The sequence below is a fragment of the Leiobunum rupestre genome, chromosome 10 (assembly GCF_980474605.1).
Source record: "Leiobunum rupestre chromosome 10, qqLeiRupe1.1.hap1, whole genome shotgun sequence".
Classification (NCBI taxonomy): Eukaryota; Metazoa; Arthropoda; class Arachnida; order Opiliones; family Sclerosomatidae; genus Leiobunum; species Leiobunum rupestre.
This window is the reverse complement of record NC_143393.1, coordinates 56,229,818-56,251,094: the sequence shown is the minus strand read 5'-3', so window position 1 is coordinate 56,251,094 and position 21,277 is coordinate 56,229,818. Positions and strand designations below refer to the sequence as shown.

Genomic DNA, 21,277 nt, shown 5'->3' with positions numbered 1-21,277 from the left:
TGGGAAGGCTTTTCGAAGTAGTAAATGGCATGATATACCGTAGGCCGTGGGGAACGTTACCCCGAAAAATGTATCTACCGCTACGTTTTCGAAAAGAAACTCCGGTTGTTACATGACCACCCAACGTCCGCGCATAGAGGACGAGATAAGACTCTGTCCAAGGTACGCTTTAGGTATTTCTGGCCCAAAATGAGGCAGGACGTGCAACATTATGTACGTGGCTGTCTTGTTTGTCAACAATATAAAAGAAGGAATCGAAAAACTCCAGGTTTAATGATGTCCACTGAAACAACGGGACACTGGGACATGGTAGGGGTCGATATTTTAGGGCCCTTACCGATGACTGTCCGACGTAACAGGTTCCTCATTGTTTTCGTGGACTATTTTACGAAATTGATGGAGTTGGTTCCGGTGAAACGTATCACAGCGGAAATATGCTGCGTTCACAAAGCTTATATTGCGTTGGGGTTGTCCAAGACGTATCTTTGGCGACCAGGGCCGACAGTTTATATGCACTCTATGGGACGGTACTTGTAATCTTTTGAAGGTCAAAAAGAAAACTACTAGCGGGTATCATCCCCAGAGCAATATAGTAGAGCGGTTGAATCGCGTAATTGGCGAAATGATTTCCATGTATGTCGGAAATGAACATCGACGATGGGATCAGTCCTTAGAATTCGCCATCAATTCTGCGCCGCAGGACACGACAGGCCGTTCTCCATTCTATCTGAATATGTGCCGTGAACCGCGCTTGCCCTGGAATTCCCTGGACAACGATGACGATCCCCCAGAAATCATTCACCACGAACGCTTCTTCAAGCAACTACATGATGACCTCGAAAGAACCAAGCTGTACATGAGAAGAGCACAGGAACACCAAAAGAAGTACTACGATCAACGACGTGAGGACATGGAGCTTCCGGTGGGTACCCTAGTGTGGCTGGAGACACATGATCTTTCCCAGGGCGCGACATATCATGCCGCGAAATTAAGTCCGAAATGGGAAGGGCCATATCGTGTCATCCGACAACTCACCCTACTCATGTACGAGTTGGAAGACGCCTTGACCAACGTCAGCCGAGGTTTAAAGCACATCAGTCAATTGAAACTATATTGGACAAATTTCGATGTAATAATTCCTGATGAGGCAGACTTCACCGTTGCAGATCCACAACCTTCTGGTTCCGCTCAATCCACTCATGAACGCAGAATGCAAGCAGGACACATTCGAGGTTGAAGAACCGATGACTGAACAGAATTACACCTGGGAACCGACTTCAACGCTCGAGGTCCCAACGATTCCAGAGGAATCGGACATCAGCGACGTTGCAGAAAGATCTTCAGTTTTTCGGACAGTGATTCTGACTCAGAGTCAGGGTCATCTTTGCCCGGAGACCCTGATGACCAATCACCAGAGGTCGACACTCCGCAGGGCGATGAAAGATGGTTAAAACCCCTGACTCTGGGTTGGATTCGGGAAACTGTGTCACCGAAAAACGGTAACGAAAAAGGGGCCGCTCTTGGATATTTATTATTATCCACCCCTGCATCCGAATTGCCGTCTACGGTCATTACCCGATGTTAAACGATACATAATAGCTAACCAAATAGTAAATGTAATTCCGTCTGATTTTACCTTCACCCGAGAGGCCGTATCACCACCTCCCTGGGAGGGGATACGTCAGGCCGGGATTAAACTATAATCAACATTAACCCCCGAATCTTTATTTCAGGGACTTTCCGTTACCCATGAGGTACTTATATATTGCCACGAGACGCATGACACAATGACTGAACTCGTGCCTGCTCTGATCGACTTAAGTTTTCCATTCAAGATCATAACCCCCACCCTAGCCGAGGAGTTGCATTATACCGAGTACGAAATAATTGCAGAAGAAGATCTCGAGAACTTTGACACACGTGCTACCCACTTCCCCAAGTGGCTAGTAAAAGGGAAGTTAAGGTCCTTGGAAATTTAAATCTTGTACAACAAGATAACGCTAGAAAACGTCCTTGTCGTCAAGGGCCGACGAGCCCTACTCGTCATAGGACCCTGGACTTTGAAGGCTGCGTCACTCCAGTATTGCCCGTGTTCTTTTTGTTTGGAACATAACGGTGGATTGCGTCATTATCCCAGACTGAGAACTCTCGAACCGCATAAAACCCTCCAAGGACGTTGGATCCTCAGCCATGCCGGCGTACTCCACATCGATACAACCACTGTTGACAATCTCAGTGCGGACGACCTCAGCGAAGCTATGGACTTGGGACAATTGACACCACCTCAGTCGAACGACAGAATTTCTGGCGACATAGATGAAAATGTCACTACAAGACTCCACAGAATCATCCAAAGGTAGCCCTAGCCGAATGCCGATCCCTCCGAAACTTCAGAACCCTCCTGAGGATCTGCAAACAAAAACTCACAAAACAGTGGCAAAACAACTCAAACAGTCAGTACGATCCACCACTGCAGGGAATATCACCGAAGGGAACCATTCATCGAACCACATACCTACCAATATTACTACTTCACGACGTGTAGCACCTTTATCAAACATCGCGCACATCTGCGGGGCATGCAATTGCCACCTCCTCGCGCACCCTCCTTGTGAACCTCGTCTTGGTGCCGCCGAATCTTAAAAAAACCGCAGTAATCGGCGACATGTTACAGGTGCAGGCAAAAAGGACATCGTGTTAACCGTTGCCCCCAGGCACCGAACAACCAAAACAAACGCCCCCGACAGTGAACTTTTTGACATACTCCAGTTACTATTATCTCCTGGTGAAACATTGTTTTCTCTTTTAGTCATATAAACATGTTTTTTGTTTTGGAGGGTGGATGAAACGGTCCAGGCGATCTCCACAAGATGTCGCCTGCGCCGTTGCAAAAGTCACCTCTCAAAAGTATATTTTCTTGTTTTGTTTTTTTAGCGCCGCTAATCACGTGACCCCCCTTCCTTTCATTTTTATAAAAGGCCTTGCGCCACGTTTAATTTCGATCTTCCCATAGTTTTTTACTGAGAAGATCAGTTAGTGATCAACGCTGTTATTTTCTTCAATTAAACAGTATTCTTGTGTAACATGACAATGTCATGGGAAACCCTTCAAGTTGAAGGTCTAGACTACATTGTAAGTACTATGTTTTAATATCTTTCAATAAAAATTAATTCAGTTCCATTAAATCCAATTGTCACTGAGTGCGTTATCCTAAGCAGAATTAAGGGTCGAACATAATTAATGTACAGGCATCTCTCCGGGGGGGGGCTTCGCCCCCCGGAAAAAGTCTATTGCCCCCCCCCCGGAGCTTCCCCTTTTTCCGACGCCACTGCCAGGCGTGCATGGAGTGCTACGGTCGCCACTGGATACCGGCACCCCCGGATGTCTGGGAATCCCCCCCGAACAAAATTTTCTGAAAGAAACACTGTTAATGTACACCGTGGTTACCGTTATTCCGATTAATTATTTGTAATTTAGAAAGATAACGGTTACAAAGCCTTGATTAGTAATGGGTTTAATTTTGACAAAATATGTATATTAGTTACCTGCAGATAACGTTGGTTAAGGATAACAACTATATCAATTTGGTTTATATCAAATTTAAAACACTAATATAAAATAAATTCGATATAAAATTGAATCAAAGGAATTTAAATGGAAACTTTGAATGTGAAATGTTTAACTACAGTTGGTTACGTTCATTATCCCTTACCCGTCATATTTTAAATCTTCATATGAACGAGAGTTCCATTTGTGTTTCTTGTAATCTTTGCCCGTATAGAACTAAAAGTTACGGTGCTTTTAAAGTTCACTGTAGTAGGAATCAGAATGTTATGAATGGGGCTGATATTAATGAGCCTAACAATACTTTTCACCATTTAGTGCCTGAGGTTGAGGTTGACGTTAGACCAAGCCCTGAATCAAGTATAGGTACATACATGGGGGAAAGAAAACGCCCCTGTAGCATTTTAGAGTCGGGCCGACGTCGGCTAGTGTCTTAAAACAGAGAGGTCGGCCTACTGTCGGGCCACCCCACTCTGAAAGGTCGAAATGTCCTAGTAGAAAAGTAGTCGGCCGACCGTCGATCGACAAAAAAATTCGACTCAGAAAGGACTATGGGGCGACTCAGAAAGGACTATGGGGCGACTCAGAAAGGACTATGGGGCGACTCAGAAAGGACTATGGGGCGACTCAGAAATGACTATGGGGCGACTCAGAAATGACTATAGGCCGACTCAGAAATGACTATGGGCCGACTCAGAAATGACTATGGGCCGACTCAGAAATGACTATGGGCCGACTCAGAAATGACTATGGGCCGACTCAGAAATGACTATGGGCCGACTCAGAAATGACTATGGGCCGACTCAGAAATGACTATGGGCCGACTCAGAAATGACTATGGGCCGACTCAGAAATGACTATGGGCCGACTCAGAAATGACTATGGGCCGACTCAGAAATGACTATGGGCCGACTCAGAAATGACTATGGGCCGACTCAGAAATGACCATGGGCCGACTCAGAAATGACTATGGGCCGACTCAGAAATGACTATGGGCCGACTCAGAAATGACTATGGGCCGACTTCACAAAGGCATATTTCCGACTCGGAAACGACGTTGTGCCGACGTCAAATTAAATCGCACTTTGGAACTACCACTTAATACCAATTTGATGCCTTAACAGTAATTTAGCTGAGATTGAATCGATAATAATTTTCAATTATTTTGTAAACAAAAATGAGCTATTTATATTAATAGAACTAATCCAAACAATAAACAAGACTGAAAATCTTTTGGTGAAGCACATAGAAATAATATAGTAGTGATATAGAAAAGAAACATTTTAATTAAGCTTATAGATTTTAATACGTAAATACAATTACAATTCAAATACTTTTAACAAATATCATTATCTTTTAATGTTGTAGTCTATGTTATTTATAAAACACATGACCTTATAATTGCCAAGGCCTAACCGCTCATGCAAAACATTGTTCCACAAAGCTATAATTAATTGATATAGATATATTATTGAAAAACTTACTTTGTTAGTTTCGATTTAATGTATTTCTCAAGATTTCAATGATTTTTCCATTAATTTTTAATAGAAATTTAAGCGCACAAGTCAACAATTACACCTCCCATCTCAAGCGAGTTCGCCAATAAACTTCTAACATGCTGCTAGTCCGGAGATGGCGCTACGAAAGTATCAACTGGCGCGTGCTTTTGAATTTTTTAAACTATGAAGCGTTTGAAAAACGTTTGTGCTCGTATCAATAGGCCTATTTATTAATACATTTTACATTTTTTAATCTATTTAGAGTATAATTAATCAATATCAATAAAAATAAGGAATTTATATTTTGAAATAATATCGTAAATCGCAAAATCCTGTAACACATGAAGTCTGTTTAGAGCAAAGACTGTATATACTTCGCTTACTAGACATGCGTCTCCATACAAAAAACCTGTTAACACTTTCGAAACACGGGAGAAGCCTTTGACCAGCCGTTAGAGGCGCCACTAGTAGCACTCTGACGCGGGGAAAATTTTGACCAGCCTCTGCTATCGTATGCAAGTTGAGCCATTGAACACGCCAGTCTATTTATATATAGTCTTTGGTTTAGAGTCGGGGTACCGTCGAAAAGTCGGTTTATAGCATTGAGTTGAAAATAAATAGAGGTACAACTAAATCTGGCTGGCGCGGGATCAATTTCGTTCCATAAAGAGACTTTATCAACTTTATCGTTCTAATTAGTTGTATTAACACAATTTTACCCAATTTTGGTCATTTAACCCAAATTTTATCATTTTACCTAATGTTAGACGATATTAGTTGGTTTAACACAATTTTATTCAATTTTATTTATTTTTTTCTGTTTTACTCAATTTTATCTTTTTATCCCATTTTAGACGCTATTAGTTGGTTTAACACGATTTTATCCAATTTTAAACATTTTATGTCATTTTACCCAATTTTTGTCGATTTCAAAAATAAAATATGACAATACCGTTATTAGGTTAAATTTGGCTAATATGAAATTCATTGCAATTTTATGAAGTTTACCAAAATTTTATGAATTTCACCCAAAATAGTTAAAATGTAGCCTTTTAGTTGATAATTGAATATTTTTTGATTTTTCGAAAAATATTCACAGTAATTACCCTGTGAAACCGAGAAAATGCCGTGCTTTTTTAAAATGTAGATTTTTTTCATTTTAAGTTGTCAAAAACATTTTCGGTTGCTATGGTAAAACGGAAGCGCAGCGTAACTTTTCCCTTGGTGAAAATTCATGTTACCCCAAGGTCTACATACCCCTCGAGTTTCATCAAAATCGGTGATTAACACCTCGGGTACACTCCTCGTTAGTTAATTAGGTAATGAAAATAACAAGTTCGTCATAGCAGGCCTTAGATTTCTTTTACAAACCTTAGTTAATTAATTTTTTTTGAGAATAACATGCTAATTTTAGATAAGTTAACCATTTACTTGGTACACGCAAGTGAGTGAAAGATAAGCTAGTACTCTCTAATCAATCTTAAAAACCAATTTATTGAAGCAATGCAAGGTTTGGGAATTGAAATTCTCCGTGTGCCCGATAAAGCATAATTTGGAGTGACCAGTTGAAAATTATCGATGGTACGCTTACGTTATTATTTCTCGCTCGTAACAGGCGTCACATAGAAAATCTTTCAAAAAACCCCACAGAAAGAAGTCCATGGTGACTGGATTCACATCACTCCACATGTGATTTGCTTAATCAGTTACAAGAGTCAAAACCTTCTAACCAAATCTCCATCATGAAGAGCTTGACGGAGTGTTGCCCGATAAGAGTGGACGTTGTGCTCGTTAAGGATACTCCAAACGCAGATTCTGGACCATACGAACTCTAGCTTCTTCTTCGATGTTTCGACGACCAGCTCTTCGGTATGTTGGATTACCATCTACATGGATTTGGAAATCTATAACCGCTCCGAGAACGGTGATGTGATGGAAAATCTGTCAGGATACCGCATACTGAAAAGTTGACATACGGTACGAGCGTTTCGATAGGCTTCGCCAAAAATAATTTGACCATTAAAGTTCGCTGCTCAGCGGAATACACAGGCGTTGTTGAACTTTGCAAACTTGCAAGACTAAGGGCCCGTTCCAGAGACATGTTCAAGTCTCGTAAGCTTAAAAGTTACGAAAGCAAATCTACGAGACCCGAACTCTCGTATCTTAAACGCGTTCCAGAGACCACTTTTCAAGAATTCTTAAACTCCCGCTCTCGTATCTTTAACCTTTTTTTTTAAATAACTCCTCCCCCTGCCATAGCCAATAGAAACGCCGGAAAATATTGGTGGAAAGCGAGTTACTTCGATCGCTCAGTTAAGCCTTAGCTTTGATTTGTTTATTCTTTCTTGCATACATCGTAAATTTTCCACTTTCGACTTCGTAATCTCGGCTAGTTATCAACTATTTTATTAAATATAATAAATTTTATTTCTATATTTTCGAATTTTGTTGTTATTTCATTTTTTTATATATTATTTACATCTATTATTCATAAACACGAAATAGATTTAAAAATGGGAAAAGCAAAGAAGTTTAACCAAGGTTGAACGAAAGGGAAGCAATTTTGGCTGGGCTTGAAGCTAGAATGGGTTTGGTCAACAGAGTTATGAGAATAGTGAAAGCCTAAGATGTCATAAGGATCAGAAAAGCAACTGGGGGTGGTCCACCACTAGCCTTCACAATCTCGCTCGAGGTTTTATTTTTAATTGGCAGAATAAAAACGAATTTCCTTAAGATATCCTGAACTAATAACGTCTAACGGTAATTTTTATTTAAAGTTTGTAAAATAGGGAGGTCTAATAAATCGGCCATAAATGTCTCATCAATCGTTGTTACATACAATTTGGTACGTTTAAAATTTAACCTCCTAGCTCTGTGTTGTGTGTAGGTTTATTGTTTGCTGAGAAAATTTTTAATTTCTTTTTCCGAAATTTTGGGAAATTTTTTTCTTAAAGTAACACTGTCAGAATAACTGTATGGGCTTTCAACATCGTAATAAACTTTACTTAATTGTTTGTCAGTTTTTGACAACAACATCTTTAAATGTATGAATAGAAATAATAAAAACAAACTATAGTAAAAGTTTTTATTTTAATAAATTAAATCACATTTTAAGTTTGACACATTTTGAACAATATCAAAATATAATTGACTTTCTACTATTAAGGGGTCAAGACCAAATTCCTTTTGGAATCTAACAACAATATGATCGTAGTTTAATTGGGGGATAGCTATTAATATCATATTTTCCACTCGGTCTTCAAAATTTGTGCTAAATCCTAGTTTACAAGAGAGATCGTGAGTAATCGAAGATTTACAATGCGGATTCTCACAATTTTCGGTAATTTCAAACATTTTATCCGTGAGCTCATGTACAATTATGTCACGCATAATATTTTTTGCCGACAAAATTAAATTAATCTCCTGATCGATTGTATGTTTACAATGCTTCAATCTTTTCCACCCTGCTTGGTTGAGAGTAAAACCATAATTTGTTGAATAAAAAAGATGATATAGATGATTTTTTCCTCTGGCACAAGCGCGTACATCCACGAGTTTTTCCTTTTGTCCCTTGAAACAGTCGATTTTTATCTTTGAGCCTTCAAGAGGCAGCCAGGTGTGAAAACTAGCAACTTGGTCTTCAAAAAAATCAGTTATTTCCTTTTCGAATGTGAATAGAGATTGCCAGGCTTCCAAATTCAGTTCAAATTCGGCGCAAGTGTCTAGTCGGTAAATTTTGATGGATGTATTAACATAACCTATCACCGATACTTCTTGTTTAGGTGAAAGACTGTGAGTTCGAGACATCTTTACAACTACGATTTCACGAAGCAACTAAACAATCTTTGCCCTCGTTGATTGATTTTATTCCGTAATATACGTAACTTGACGCTCTTGGTTAATGACAAATCGGTTTTCGTATTCTCCAATAATAATTATGTTTTGAATATTAGTTAAGGGGGAAGAAAACTTCATTTCCATCCGTAAACTACCATTTCGTTGAATTGAGAGATTGTTAGAGTTTGCTGGGGAATCGTAAGTTAAATCAAACGCGAATAATGTATTACCGTTTTTATAATTTTCGTAATCAATACAATTACCAGAGTTATTTCCAATTAAATCCATTGCCGAGAATAGTGAATAATATGACCTAGTGTAGAGATTTTTATTAAAATCTGGAGTTAGAGCAGTTTCTGGTATATTCTGGTCGTCTAATGAAAGTTGTAAGAACGAGAGATTATTATGGTTAAATTGAAAGGGATTTTCTCGACTAGAACCATTGTAAGCTGAATTGTTTACCATTCCGATTATTACCCGATTTGGAATTTTACCTAAAAAAATATTTGACTTCACGAAATCGCTCGCGCCTGCTGAAATTGTCAGAGTTTTAACAACAGTTTGTGTTAGATCCTACAAAGCTCTCTGTTTGTGCAATATCGCATTATGTGCCAGCTGTAGATCTGGATTTACGAGAATATGTTTAGCCGTAAGAACCGCATCTTCGATACATAATCTATATTTGATATTAACATCTTCTTGTGAAATAATTATAAATTCATCGGAATTTTTCAAGAGTCGAATTCTTAAATTCACTTTGTTTAAAAGAAATTTGTCTATTTTACAAGAATCTACATGAAGTCTTCCCATATATTCACAAAGTTTTGATCCAGCAATATTACTTCTTTTTAAAATTCCATTGTTTTTTTTATCCTTATGAACATCGTTAAACGCTAGCGTTGGGTCGCAAAACCAGTCTTCGTAATAACCCTCGGCGGTTTTGTAAGATTGTTTGGCTCCCTTATCAAAATTTAAAACTGTTGCTAAATATGCTAAATATGGGTAGCAGTTGTTGCTAGATTGTACTAAAGTCTAATTCATAAACACGTCTATTTGGCTAAAAATAGAATGCAATGGAAGATTACATAGTGATACTTTTTTTTCGGCTGCTGGAATATCTATTAAAACACCGTTTTGTCCTTTTTTAACCCGAATTCGAATTTTAAGCATCAAGTTTGACATGTCAATATAATAATCTCCCCCGGGGATAGAAAAATCAATCTGTGTAGCATTAGACAAGGGAGCTATAGGGAAATAATCTACAAATTTATTCCCCTCAATATTGCCATTAATCAGGGGTTCGTTAAAAAGCTCTAACTCTGAACACATAGATTCAAATTGAGGCATAATGCTTTAGTCAAGAAAATCGGTTTTTGTTCTCTTGCGTTTTCTTTGATTATTGCGTAATTTTGATTTGCGCTTCTTTACTCTCCGAGCTCCAGAGCCTTTCTGTGTATTTAATGTGGTATCACCGAGACTATTTAAAAGATTTGTTCCAGCAATTTTACTATTTTTTTAACGACTCCTTAAAATTTTGACCCGCAACAACATCGTCCATAATTCTCTTCCCCATAACCAACCCTTGATTACCGAGTGATTTAGCTACGGGTCGAAAAAGAGGTGTTACGAATCTTGCTAAACTTTTAAAAATTGACCCAAATCCACGACCAGTCTGATATTGGCTTCCTCGAAAAACGTTATATCCGCGTCCTGTTTGTACATAATGATGATAATATCTTTCCATGATGAGCTTGTTTTAAGTGTACTTTAGACTAAGCATCCAGTCTTTTAAATATTAATTTAATAATAGTCTTGCCTGTTTTATATGGCAGGAGTTCACCGTAATCCGACCTTAAAGAAATTTCTATAGTTTGTATTTGATCGTAGAGAACTGGAAAATAGTCTAAAAAATGAAATCTTTCAACTTGCGCTTGATTTTTATTTTCGTTTAATTTGATAATTCTCAGCAGGGGTGTATTAGTGTGGCCTGTAATTATAGGTTGTATAATATTTGTATAGACATAAATTCGAGATATTCCGTGGTTGAGATCTGCGGGGTACATACCTATTTCGTTAAAAAGAGGTCTTTCAATTTGATTGTTTGAAAAACCTAACATTTGCCCGAGTTTGGGGTTATCTATTGGAAAGGTTAAAAAATTGTTTCCACCCAAACCTTTAACTGAAACTGTCGAATCTGAATTTAAATTAAACTCGAATTTAGCCCAACTCTGATGTGGTAATGAATGTTTCATTGCAATTAAAACATCATCAATAGTGTGGTAAACACCAGTTGGAATTCGACAATGGAATTTGTCTACAATATTTAGTTTATTATTTTTACCATGTTCGTAATTGTTGAAATCAATATCACGTTTTTGTCGTCGACTATTCTCAACTCTGTTTAAATCGTTTCGAAAAATTATAAAATTAACCGTATTATCTAATTCTAATCTAATTTGAAGTGGGTCTAATGCTTTGCTTTTATAAACTGAGGAGATATAATCTACTTTGTACTCAATTTGTAAGAGGTCTGCTAGAGGACCGAATATTTTAATTTCCAAGCCACTCATTAATTCAATTTCAAAATAATAATTTCCATTTTCTTTGAAAATAAAAAATCCAGCCTTAAGTGAGATATGCAAATCAAAATATTTTTGAAGTTCATTTAAAATTTTGAAATGAAGAGATAACGGTATAAAATTCCCACTTAAATCCTTATCAGACTCGTAATAATTACGTTCAAACGTATAACTGTCATTTTCCCAGTTAGGGGGTTCAATTCGGAAATTTTTATTATACCTAAAATCTATAACCGATTCCTCATCTGACATAAATTTTTCCTCATACACTTTTAAAGGATTTTGACAACTAATTACACCATTTTGAAATTCTGGCGCGTTTATATTAAAAATATTTGCTAATCTTCCGGTGAAGGCAATCTGTAGATCTTTAGGGAATGAAATTCTTAAGTAATGACCTCAATTTATTTCTTCTATTGCGTAACTAATTTCGTACCGATTCAAAGGGGGGTAGTTTGTAGCTTGTTGAATCTCGTTTTTTAATTGCCTATGCAAAGATAATGGGATAATATTTCCAAAATCATCTCTCTGACCTTCAAATAAAAAAGGCTGGATAATTGATATGGAGTAAAAAGCCCAATCTTCCTGCTCAAATTGCGGTATTTTTGTAGTCTCAATACGTATGTCGATAAAATTGTTACGCGAATTAAAAGTAATATTATTTAAATTATTTAACGGGCCAAATTTTTGAATACCCGTAAAATAAGTGTCTGTTGGAATTTTAAAAAGGTCTGCTAATGGATTTTGAAATTTAATTTCCATCCCTACCGGTATTTCTAAATTAAAATATAAATTATCTTCAACATCGGACGATATCGCGGTTTTTAATCCATCAAACTGTCTTGGTTTACATCGTTCTAATAAATCACGTATAATTAAGTGTAATGTGAACGGTTGAATTTCATTATTTTATTGTTTTTCTCCCTCATATCTGCCCGCCTCAAACACAATTGCGTAATTATTCCATTGTATTTGTTTAATAACAGGCTGAGATGGTAGATTAACTGGTATTGGAAGAGAACTTGGTAAATTATTTTCTTCGGAAGGATTTAAAACTTTTAGTTGGTTGACGTCTTCATTAATATTTGGAATTAAAGGTTCTGTTGGTAAAATGTTGTTTAGATTTTCTTCTGGTTTCAAATTTGACTTTTCTTCTAAATTTGTTTTTGGTTCAAGTTTTGGTTTTTCTTCTTCTTTCACTTTTAGTTTTAGTTTCGGTTTCTTGTTAGTAGAGAAGGACTAAAACTTAGCGCTTTTATTTCCAAGATGGCCGCCAAGATGGCCAACAAAACAACCCCCCCCCACCCCCCAAAATATTTTTCAAAAACAAAAATTTTTGTCCTTGGAAAAATTAAAAAAAATATTTTAATTTAAATCTCAAATTTCACCTTGAAGATGATCTTTGACCTCGACGCCTGACACCTGTCCACAACCACTAAGCCTCGGTCTATCACCCCAACAAGTTTGGTCACGATCGGACAAGGTCGAACCGAGATATCGGCGGTAATATGTGACCCCACCAAATACTTACGCTTATTCACTTTTGGTGTCATTTTTTTCGTTTTTTCGTTTTTTGGCCATTTAAAATGCTAATTAGTTATTTGCGAGATGGGGAAACGAATTCGCGACCTTCGCTTTATACCCTTGGCGTTTTTGGCCCCACCCAAAATACTTTAAATAATTAAACTAATATAAATAAGTTTTTCATTTTTCGCAAATATTTTATTATTTTAAAACAATGCTATTTTAAGTAATCAAAAAAACACAATTAGTTATTATAATAATTAATAACTAATATTTTCAATATATTTTTTTAAACATTTAACAAAATATGAAACACTACCAATAAAACTAAAAGCTACCAAAATTAAATAATAAAGAATTAAAGAAGGTTGTATAAATAATTTGAAGGCTGAAAAATATAAAAACACAAATGTTAAAAATATTTTAAGTGTATAATTAAAAATAATTATAATTACATCAATTCGTAGAAGATATTTTTGCTCTTCGGTACAAAACAAGATGTCGGGTTGGAAATTCAGGCTAGAATTTATAAATATAAATAAATTAACCTATTAAAAACGAATATATCTAAAAAATATTTACCACAAGAATTCTTTTTGTTGCTCTAACATCGCACGAATAAAAACACTGGTTTTGGTCTTAATCGCTTCGGAAGTATACAGTTCGAGAATGTCTGAATTAAAACAGATCGAATGTTGTACAGTGCCAACATGTTGAATTTGATCTAACATATGAAGTTCAGACTTTAAATTCTTGTGATTCCATCGCGAAATTTGACGAGTATTACAAAGAATAAACATTCTTACTACTCGAAGAGAAAATTTTTTAAAGATCGCGGCAAAGAAAGTACAGGTTTTAGATGTAATTCACCAGACATCTTGAGTCTAGATTTCTCCTGGTAAAATCCTTTACATTGAGATTTTATAGTTTAAGCCCGACTTTTATTTAAAAATTTAAAAATATTGTCTTTGGGAATAATTATTAATTTTTAATACAACGAAGGTTAACTAATTATCACTATCCTTCTTAAACATGTTTTTATAAATTAATAAAAACAATTATATTCAATTTTTAAAAAAACAACCTAGTACAAAATGTACTTATACATTTTTCAGTTAATATACTAATCAATTACAAAAACAAACATAAAACATTAAAGTTTAACATATATTAGTATAAAAAAGTACATAGAATACATGAAAAAGAACCGAAAAAAAACCAGAAAGAATAATAAATAATCAATGGGTCGTTTGTTATGAACGGTAGGATCAAGTGTATATAGCGAAAGAGATGAAGAAACAAAAAAGATAGCGCAAGAGATGAAGAAACAAAAAAGATAATAATAATAATAATAGAAAAACATTAAATCTAGTACAAAGCGTACTAATAAAATTGCTTGAAAATGCGTTGGATAAAAAGACGAAAGCAAAATTTAATATAGAGAAAAAAAGAACTTTACACCAATCCCAACATTAAATTAATAAAGCTAGTTAAAAAAGAAAAAGTAGATTATGAAATATTAAAAACAACCTCCACCGCCTGAATTAAATTAATAAAGCTAGTTGATTTGGAAAACATATTTAAACGCTTAAACTTTCTAAAATAAAAACATTTAAAATAAAAAATATAAAACATTTTAAAAATTAAAACCTTTCACCAAAATAAACAAATTAAAAAATAAAAACACAAAAAAGTCTTTAAATAAAAAAATTAAAATTTTATAAGGTTTGTGTCCTATTTCAAAAAATAAATAGTTTTAGTTTTTTAAAAAAATGAATAAATTATTTTAAATACCTTGAGTCGCAGTTGGAAAAGTTGCCGACGATCGTTTAAATTCGAATTTGGTCGAGATAATTTGCAACTAAATAAAAATATTTATTTTAATTATTGTAATTATTTTTTTAAAATTAGTATTCCTTACTCTAAAGTTGTAACTATTTTAACTTCTTGTCGATCCAAATCATTAATAAAAAATAGAACGATCATGCCTAATTCTAAACGGATGTTATATCTCGTTAGGCGAAAGTCAGTTGTAATAGATAAATGTTTTTTTCGAAAAAAGGAAACTTGTTGTAATTGAAAGAGTATCAAAAGATCACGTTGAAGGCTCCTACGATTTTTATGTTGATGGAACCATGGGATCTTATTTAAATTTTTATATAGGCGCATATGTTTTCCAATTAGGCGTAAAATTTCGTAAGAAAACCAGCCTTCAAGAGAGGATTGAGTGTGGAACAATAAGCCGTCAAACTCAAAAGCCTCGTGGGGACAGACAAAATTAACAGAATGAACGTCAAATAGACAAGAATTGTTATTGATTCTTCTAGAAAAAACCGAAGCGAAAACAGCTGGCGATAATTTAAAAGAATTTTTATAAAGGGACAGGCAAAAACAATTTTTTTAAAGGGCTCTATTAATGCTTTACACTCAAGAAAGACAGTTCTCATACAGTAATTTTCAACTCTAATTGAAATATCGTTAATTTTAAAAAGGTTATAATTCCTAACTTTACGTAAAGCTAAATATTTTAGTGAAAAAGGGTTAATAGCGAGAGGATGAGTAATCTTACCAGAAACAGTCAAAACTTCGCGAGAGCCCATGGTTTATAAAAGGAATACGTTGAAAATCACGCTTTTATAAGAAAGATTTCAGAATATTTAATTTTTACATCCTGATTTTAACCTGTTTTAAAATCAAGTCAAAAGACAATTTTTTATCAAATACACCCTGCAGAAATATAATTTTATCCATTCGTTTAAATTTTATACCTCGCAGAAATATATTTCTTCCCATAGAATTTTAAAACATCTAACCCTGTAATTACCAAAATTCTTACATCCATAATCGATTTTTAAAGCAAAATAATATTAAAACTCTTAGGGCGTTGTCTTTTTTGCCACGAAAATTAAATATAAAGTCCTTCAAAAAAATAATTAATAATTTTATATTTTTATACATGTCTACATATTTAAATTGTTATTCACAAACAATTTTAAATACCGTTGAAATACTGATAAATTATAACTAGGTTCTATCCTTGTAGTATTAATCACTTAAAAATTCAAGGTTTTATATTTTGAAAAAAATTAATGAAAAATACATTTGGTATAAAAGGGCAAAATTTTCTATTGAATCATAACAGGCTAAAATGGCTTCCACAAGTAATAGTCAAATCTCCGAGAGGCAGGTAGTTTCAGTTTTCGATAGTCCTGAACAGGAGATGTTAATAGAGTCGGACGAATCGGATGGGGACTATATTCAAGAGGTTCGTCGCATGTCAAACATCGAACAAGTTGGAATCGAACAATCAGTGAAAGTCAAGAAAGGGGGAGTGTCTTACGAAACTAAAACTCCGAGAAAAAAAGCGAGCGACAAGGGATTATATCTAGATATCCAGATATATTCATATAAAAACATCAAACATCTTCCCCAAGATGAACTCTGGAAGGGTGATTATAAGAGGGTGAAATTCTTAGCTAACACCCTATCCATGGATGTTATTCGAATAATAAACTCAACAAACAGGCTGAAAAAATTAATTGAGCAGACGGAAGGAAAAATTGTTGTTCCACCCACGAAGGCAAGTTAAACTCATTAATTAATTATTCGTAATAGTAATTAGAATAATATTTTAGACCTGGAAACGAAATTAGAACATGGAAGACTCGAGTGATTACGATTCGGACTCTCAATTAGACTTTTCATCGTTAAACAGTTTTAATTATAAAAAGTTTTATAAAATTAAAAAATTAAGCCCTAGAAATTCAAAAAAGTAGAAATGTAAACAACTGGACATTGACCTAGAACTAATATACTTAAACGAAATCCCCACACATTTATTTTTTACAGTATTTGAAAAGATTCTGTCCAAAATTATCAAATACGTAAGACAAGAAGCACCCGGTTTCGATTTCCTCAGATTTGCAATTCAATCGGAAAATTTACAACACCCAATTAACATTAAATTTATTAAAATTGATCAGTTAACTGTTTCTCGAATATTTAACCATATAGCTCGCGTTGCTCAATCAAAAAAAGATTTCTTACTAGATGGAGAAATTAAATTTAGTATAATTCTTTTGAAATCCCCACAGAAAATGGGAAAAAAATTTTTAGCTTTAAAAAACAGAGATATTATTGATCTTGATGCTTTCTTGAAATCTAAAGCCAATTTCTACTATATCAACAATATCGATAATTTATGCGTAGCAAGAGCCCTTACAGTAGGAATAAAGCTTTGTGAAATTGCCGAGTACAAAAAGAAAAAACTTTCGTTAACAACCGTTCTTAAAGAATATAGAGCCTTAACATACTTTCGTAGTAAATTGCAAACTAAAGCCGCTAAGAAATTACACGACGATGTAGGAATTGCTCGAGGCGCTGTAGAAATTGGCGATATAGCTAAATTTCAATCATATTTAGCCCCAAAGTATCAGATAATAATATTTAACGCCACGGAAAATTTTCAAATTTATTTCAAGGGTTTTCCCCCTGCCGAACACAAAATTCTACTTGTAAAAATTGGCACGCACGTTCATTTAGCTAAAAATCTACATTCCATTTGGGGCGGTGTAGCTTCATGTTTAGATTGCGAAAATTTTTTTTATTCTACCGCTCGTAGAAACAAACACCACTGTTTTGACACTAGAAATATTAAATGTAAAAGGTGTTTAGGTCGAGAATTTCACGAAATTTTAGAAATTCCTTTAATTCGTTGTAAACTTTGCAATAGATATTTAAAACAAGGGGAATGTTATAGTTTTCACCTAAAAAATGAAACTTGCAAGCTTTTCCACAGATGCGAAAAATGCTGTGTTCAATTTGAAACTTCAAAAACTCACAAATGTGAAACAGCTTGCGAATCTTGTAAAATCGATCATCCTCCAAACCAACATTATGTTAAACAGTCGACCTTTAAAAAGAATCCAAGATCCTATGTATATTTCGATATTGAAACCATAATCGAGAATAATGTGCATAAACCCATGCTCTTAGTGGCCCAAAGTGAAATTTTAAATCAGCCTGTGGAAACTACGGTTTTTGAAGGACAATATTGTGTAAATAACTTTCTCAATTTTTTGTTTCAACATGAAACTATTTTATTTACGGATGGGAAACGAAAGAGAAAAACTATTAGACCAAAATTTACCAACCTCATCGTAATGGCCCATAATCTAAGATCTTTCGACGGAATGTTTATTATTTCTAAATTAATTAATCATGTCATTCCCGAGGTTATTTACGATGGAGCCAAGATACTCACTATTTATATTAAAGGGGTAGACATTCGTTTTGTAGATTCTTTGAACTATGTTAGTGCTCCTTTAAGACATTTTCCTAAAATGTTTTCTTTGCCTCAATCTAAAGGATATTTTCCCTATATTTTTTGGACGAAAGACACTTTGAACTATTCAGGTAAAATTCCGGACGAAAAATACTTTGAACCCCATAAAATGAAAAAATTTGAATACCGAGAATTTAAAAATTGGTATTCACACAAACAGCTCGAACCGGTCTATTGTATTAAATCAGAATCCAGAGCGTATTGTCTTTTAGATTGTAATTTATTACGCTTAGCTATGCAGAAATTTCGCATCTTATATAAAGAACTAATTGAAATTGATATCAGTAATTATGGGGGTATTTCTCTTTCTGGGGCACTTAATAATGTATTTATCGACAAGTTTTTAGAACCATATACACTATGTACTATACCGGCTATCGGTTTGGCAAGTAGACAGAATCAAAGCGAGATTGCATTAAAATATTTATCTTGGTATGAAAAGGAAAATAATTTAATTTTGCAAACTGTCAGATCCGCGGCTGGGGAACAGGCTGTAGGTCCGTATTTTGTAGATGGCTACTGTGAAAATCCACCCATAGTAATTGATGTAATGGGTGATTACTGGCACGGTTGTCCAAAACATTTTTCTGGCTCGAGCTTTAATTCAATTGTCGGAAAAACATTCAAAGAAATTAGAGAAAGAGAATTAGACCGAAAAGAATTTATTGAACAAAATTTACCAAACCATACATATATTCAAATTTTTGAATGTGAAATATTAGAACTGTTGAGAAAAAATGCCGAGGCGAAAGTATTTTTTAATACAATTAAAATTATTCCTAAAATTAACCCTAGAGATTCGCTAGTAGGTGGCCGTGTAGAAACAATCAAGCTGTATCATGAAGTAGAGCCCTTACTTGGAGAACAAATCCGATATTTTGACTTTTGTAGTCTGTATGCCTATTGTTTACAAAAAATGGAATATGGTTGTAAAAATGTTAAAGTTATCACACACAATTTTGATTATGCCCCAGACGCGTATTTTGGAATAATTAGTTGTCGAATCCTCCCCCCCAGAGACCTCTACTTACCCGTTCTTCCATACCGATTTAATAAAAAACTTTATTATCCTTTATGCGGAAGTTGTGTAATAAACAATGACGACAAATGTACCCACAGTATTGACGAACGCGCTATAACGGTAGTCTTACCCTCGGTGGAAATCTACTATTCAATAAAAGAATGTAACTACAAACTGTTAGAAATTTTCGAAGTATACCACTATAGTATTACAACAAATTTTTTCAAATCATATATTGATATTTTTTTTAAAGCAAAAGTTAAAAATTCAGGATTTCCACCCAATATTAAAACATATCAAGAGCAAAAAGAGTATTTAGACGCGATATACGAAGCTGATGGAGTACGGTTAGAGCCTGAGGAAATTGTTGATAACCCATCCTTAAGAACTTCCGCGAAATTGGCGCAAAATTCGTTATATGGCAGAATGGCGTTAAGAATGGACAAATCATCAACTAAAATTATACATAGATACTCCCAATTAACAGAGATTATAGCAGACACATCGAATAAATTAACAGACTTTCATTTAATCAACAACGATGTTGCCATGGTAAGCTATAAAAAAAAAGTGAGCTTGCACCAACTTTTCGCAAAGGTAACGTTATTGTGGCTTCCTTTGTCACCAGTTACGGTCGTATTCATCTGCATAAGCTAATTAATAGGCTGGGGAAGCGTGTTATTTATTATGACACGGACGGAATAAAATTTACACATAAACCACACGAGTGGCTACCCCCCCTCGGTGGTAATTTAGGTGAACTTACGTGCGAGACTCCGAATTCATATATCACAAAATTCGTATCAACTGGACCAAAAAGCTACAGCTATAAACTTGAAAATAATCGGACAATTATAAAACTTAAAGGAATAACTCTTACCAGGGAAAACTCAGACATCATACATTTCGACGCCTTCAAACAAATGATTTTTGTGCCAAATACCGAGTTTAAGGTGAAAATTCCCTTTAACGTAATAAAAGATAAGTACAAAATGCTTTTACGTGTTGGCAACTTAAGTAAAACTTTCAAAAAGACTTTTTGTAAACGTGTGCTACAAGATAATATTTCCAGTGTCCCCTATGGTTATTTAGAATGTGAAAATGGCGAATTGTAAAATAAAGTTGTCTTTTAATTATAAATCTAAAAAACATGTAACAAAAAAACTTGCAAAACAGGTGTCATTTAACCACATAGTTATAGTAAATGAAATCTCTTCCGAAAATCGAGTAAATACTTTATTTTTAAATAACCTAAGATTTAAACTTTTAACTTCCAAAATTGAATTTTTACTAAAAAACGGGAATTAATTATTTTTTGGTGAAGGAGATATTATGATTTTATTTTTTTATTCAAAATGTTATTTTTGTATGTTATTTTGAAACTTTATATAACTGGTGAAGGGATGGTTTTGATAAGAAACATTAAACTTTAATAAAATAATTTTTTAAATTTAAAAATGTGTTTGTTTATTTTTACATATATTTTATAAAACAGGCAATGTACTAACAAAATACGTAGTATGTTGTTTTTGTTTAAACAGTAATGTCTTATATAAAATTTCTTTCACCGTTTCGAATGATGGTGTCAGGCCCTACTATGTCGGGCAAGTCAGCATGGACGAACTCACTAATTAGATGGAGGAATGAATTAATTGATAAACCTCCTATTAAAATTATTTATTGTTATTCGGTTTGGCAATCAGGTTACCACGATTTATCTCAGTTTTTAACCGATATAGAGTTTATTCAAGGACTTCCGCCAATGGACAGCGAGTTCTGGGAATCAAATAGAAATTCTTTACTTATTATTGACGATTTAGCAGACGAACTTTACAAAAATGATCAAATTGCGAAATTAGTTACCGTAGACAGTCATCATTATGAAATTTCAGTTGTATTAATCTCACAA

The 21,277-nt window shown here is 34.6% G+C and overlaps 1 protein-coding gene across 1 annotated transcript; it reads left to right on the top strand.

The window, feature by feature from the left end:
- The first annotated feature begins 622 nt into the window (after window positions 1-622).
- Window positions 623-1,237, top strand: LOC149926241 (uncharacterized). The gene has a single exon (XM_090161921.1). It carries the CDS (start codon window positions 623-625, stop codon window positions 1,235-1,237), a length of 615 nt encoding a protein of 204 aa, XP_090018047.1.
- Window positions 1,238-21,277: the final 20,040 nt, after the last annotated feature.

What these genes read in the sequence shown, in the direction of transcription:
- LOC149926241 (XM_090161921.1), top strand. Translation starts at nt 623, where the DNA reads ATGATTTCCATGTATGTCGGAAATGAACATCGACGATGGGATCAGTCC.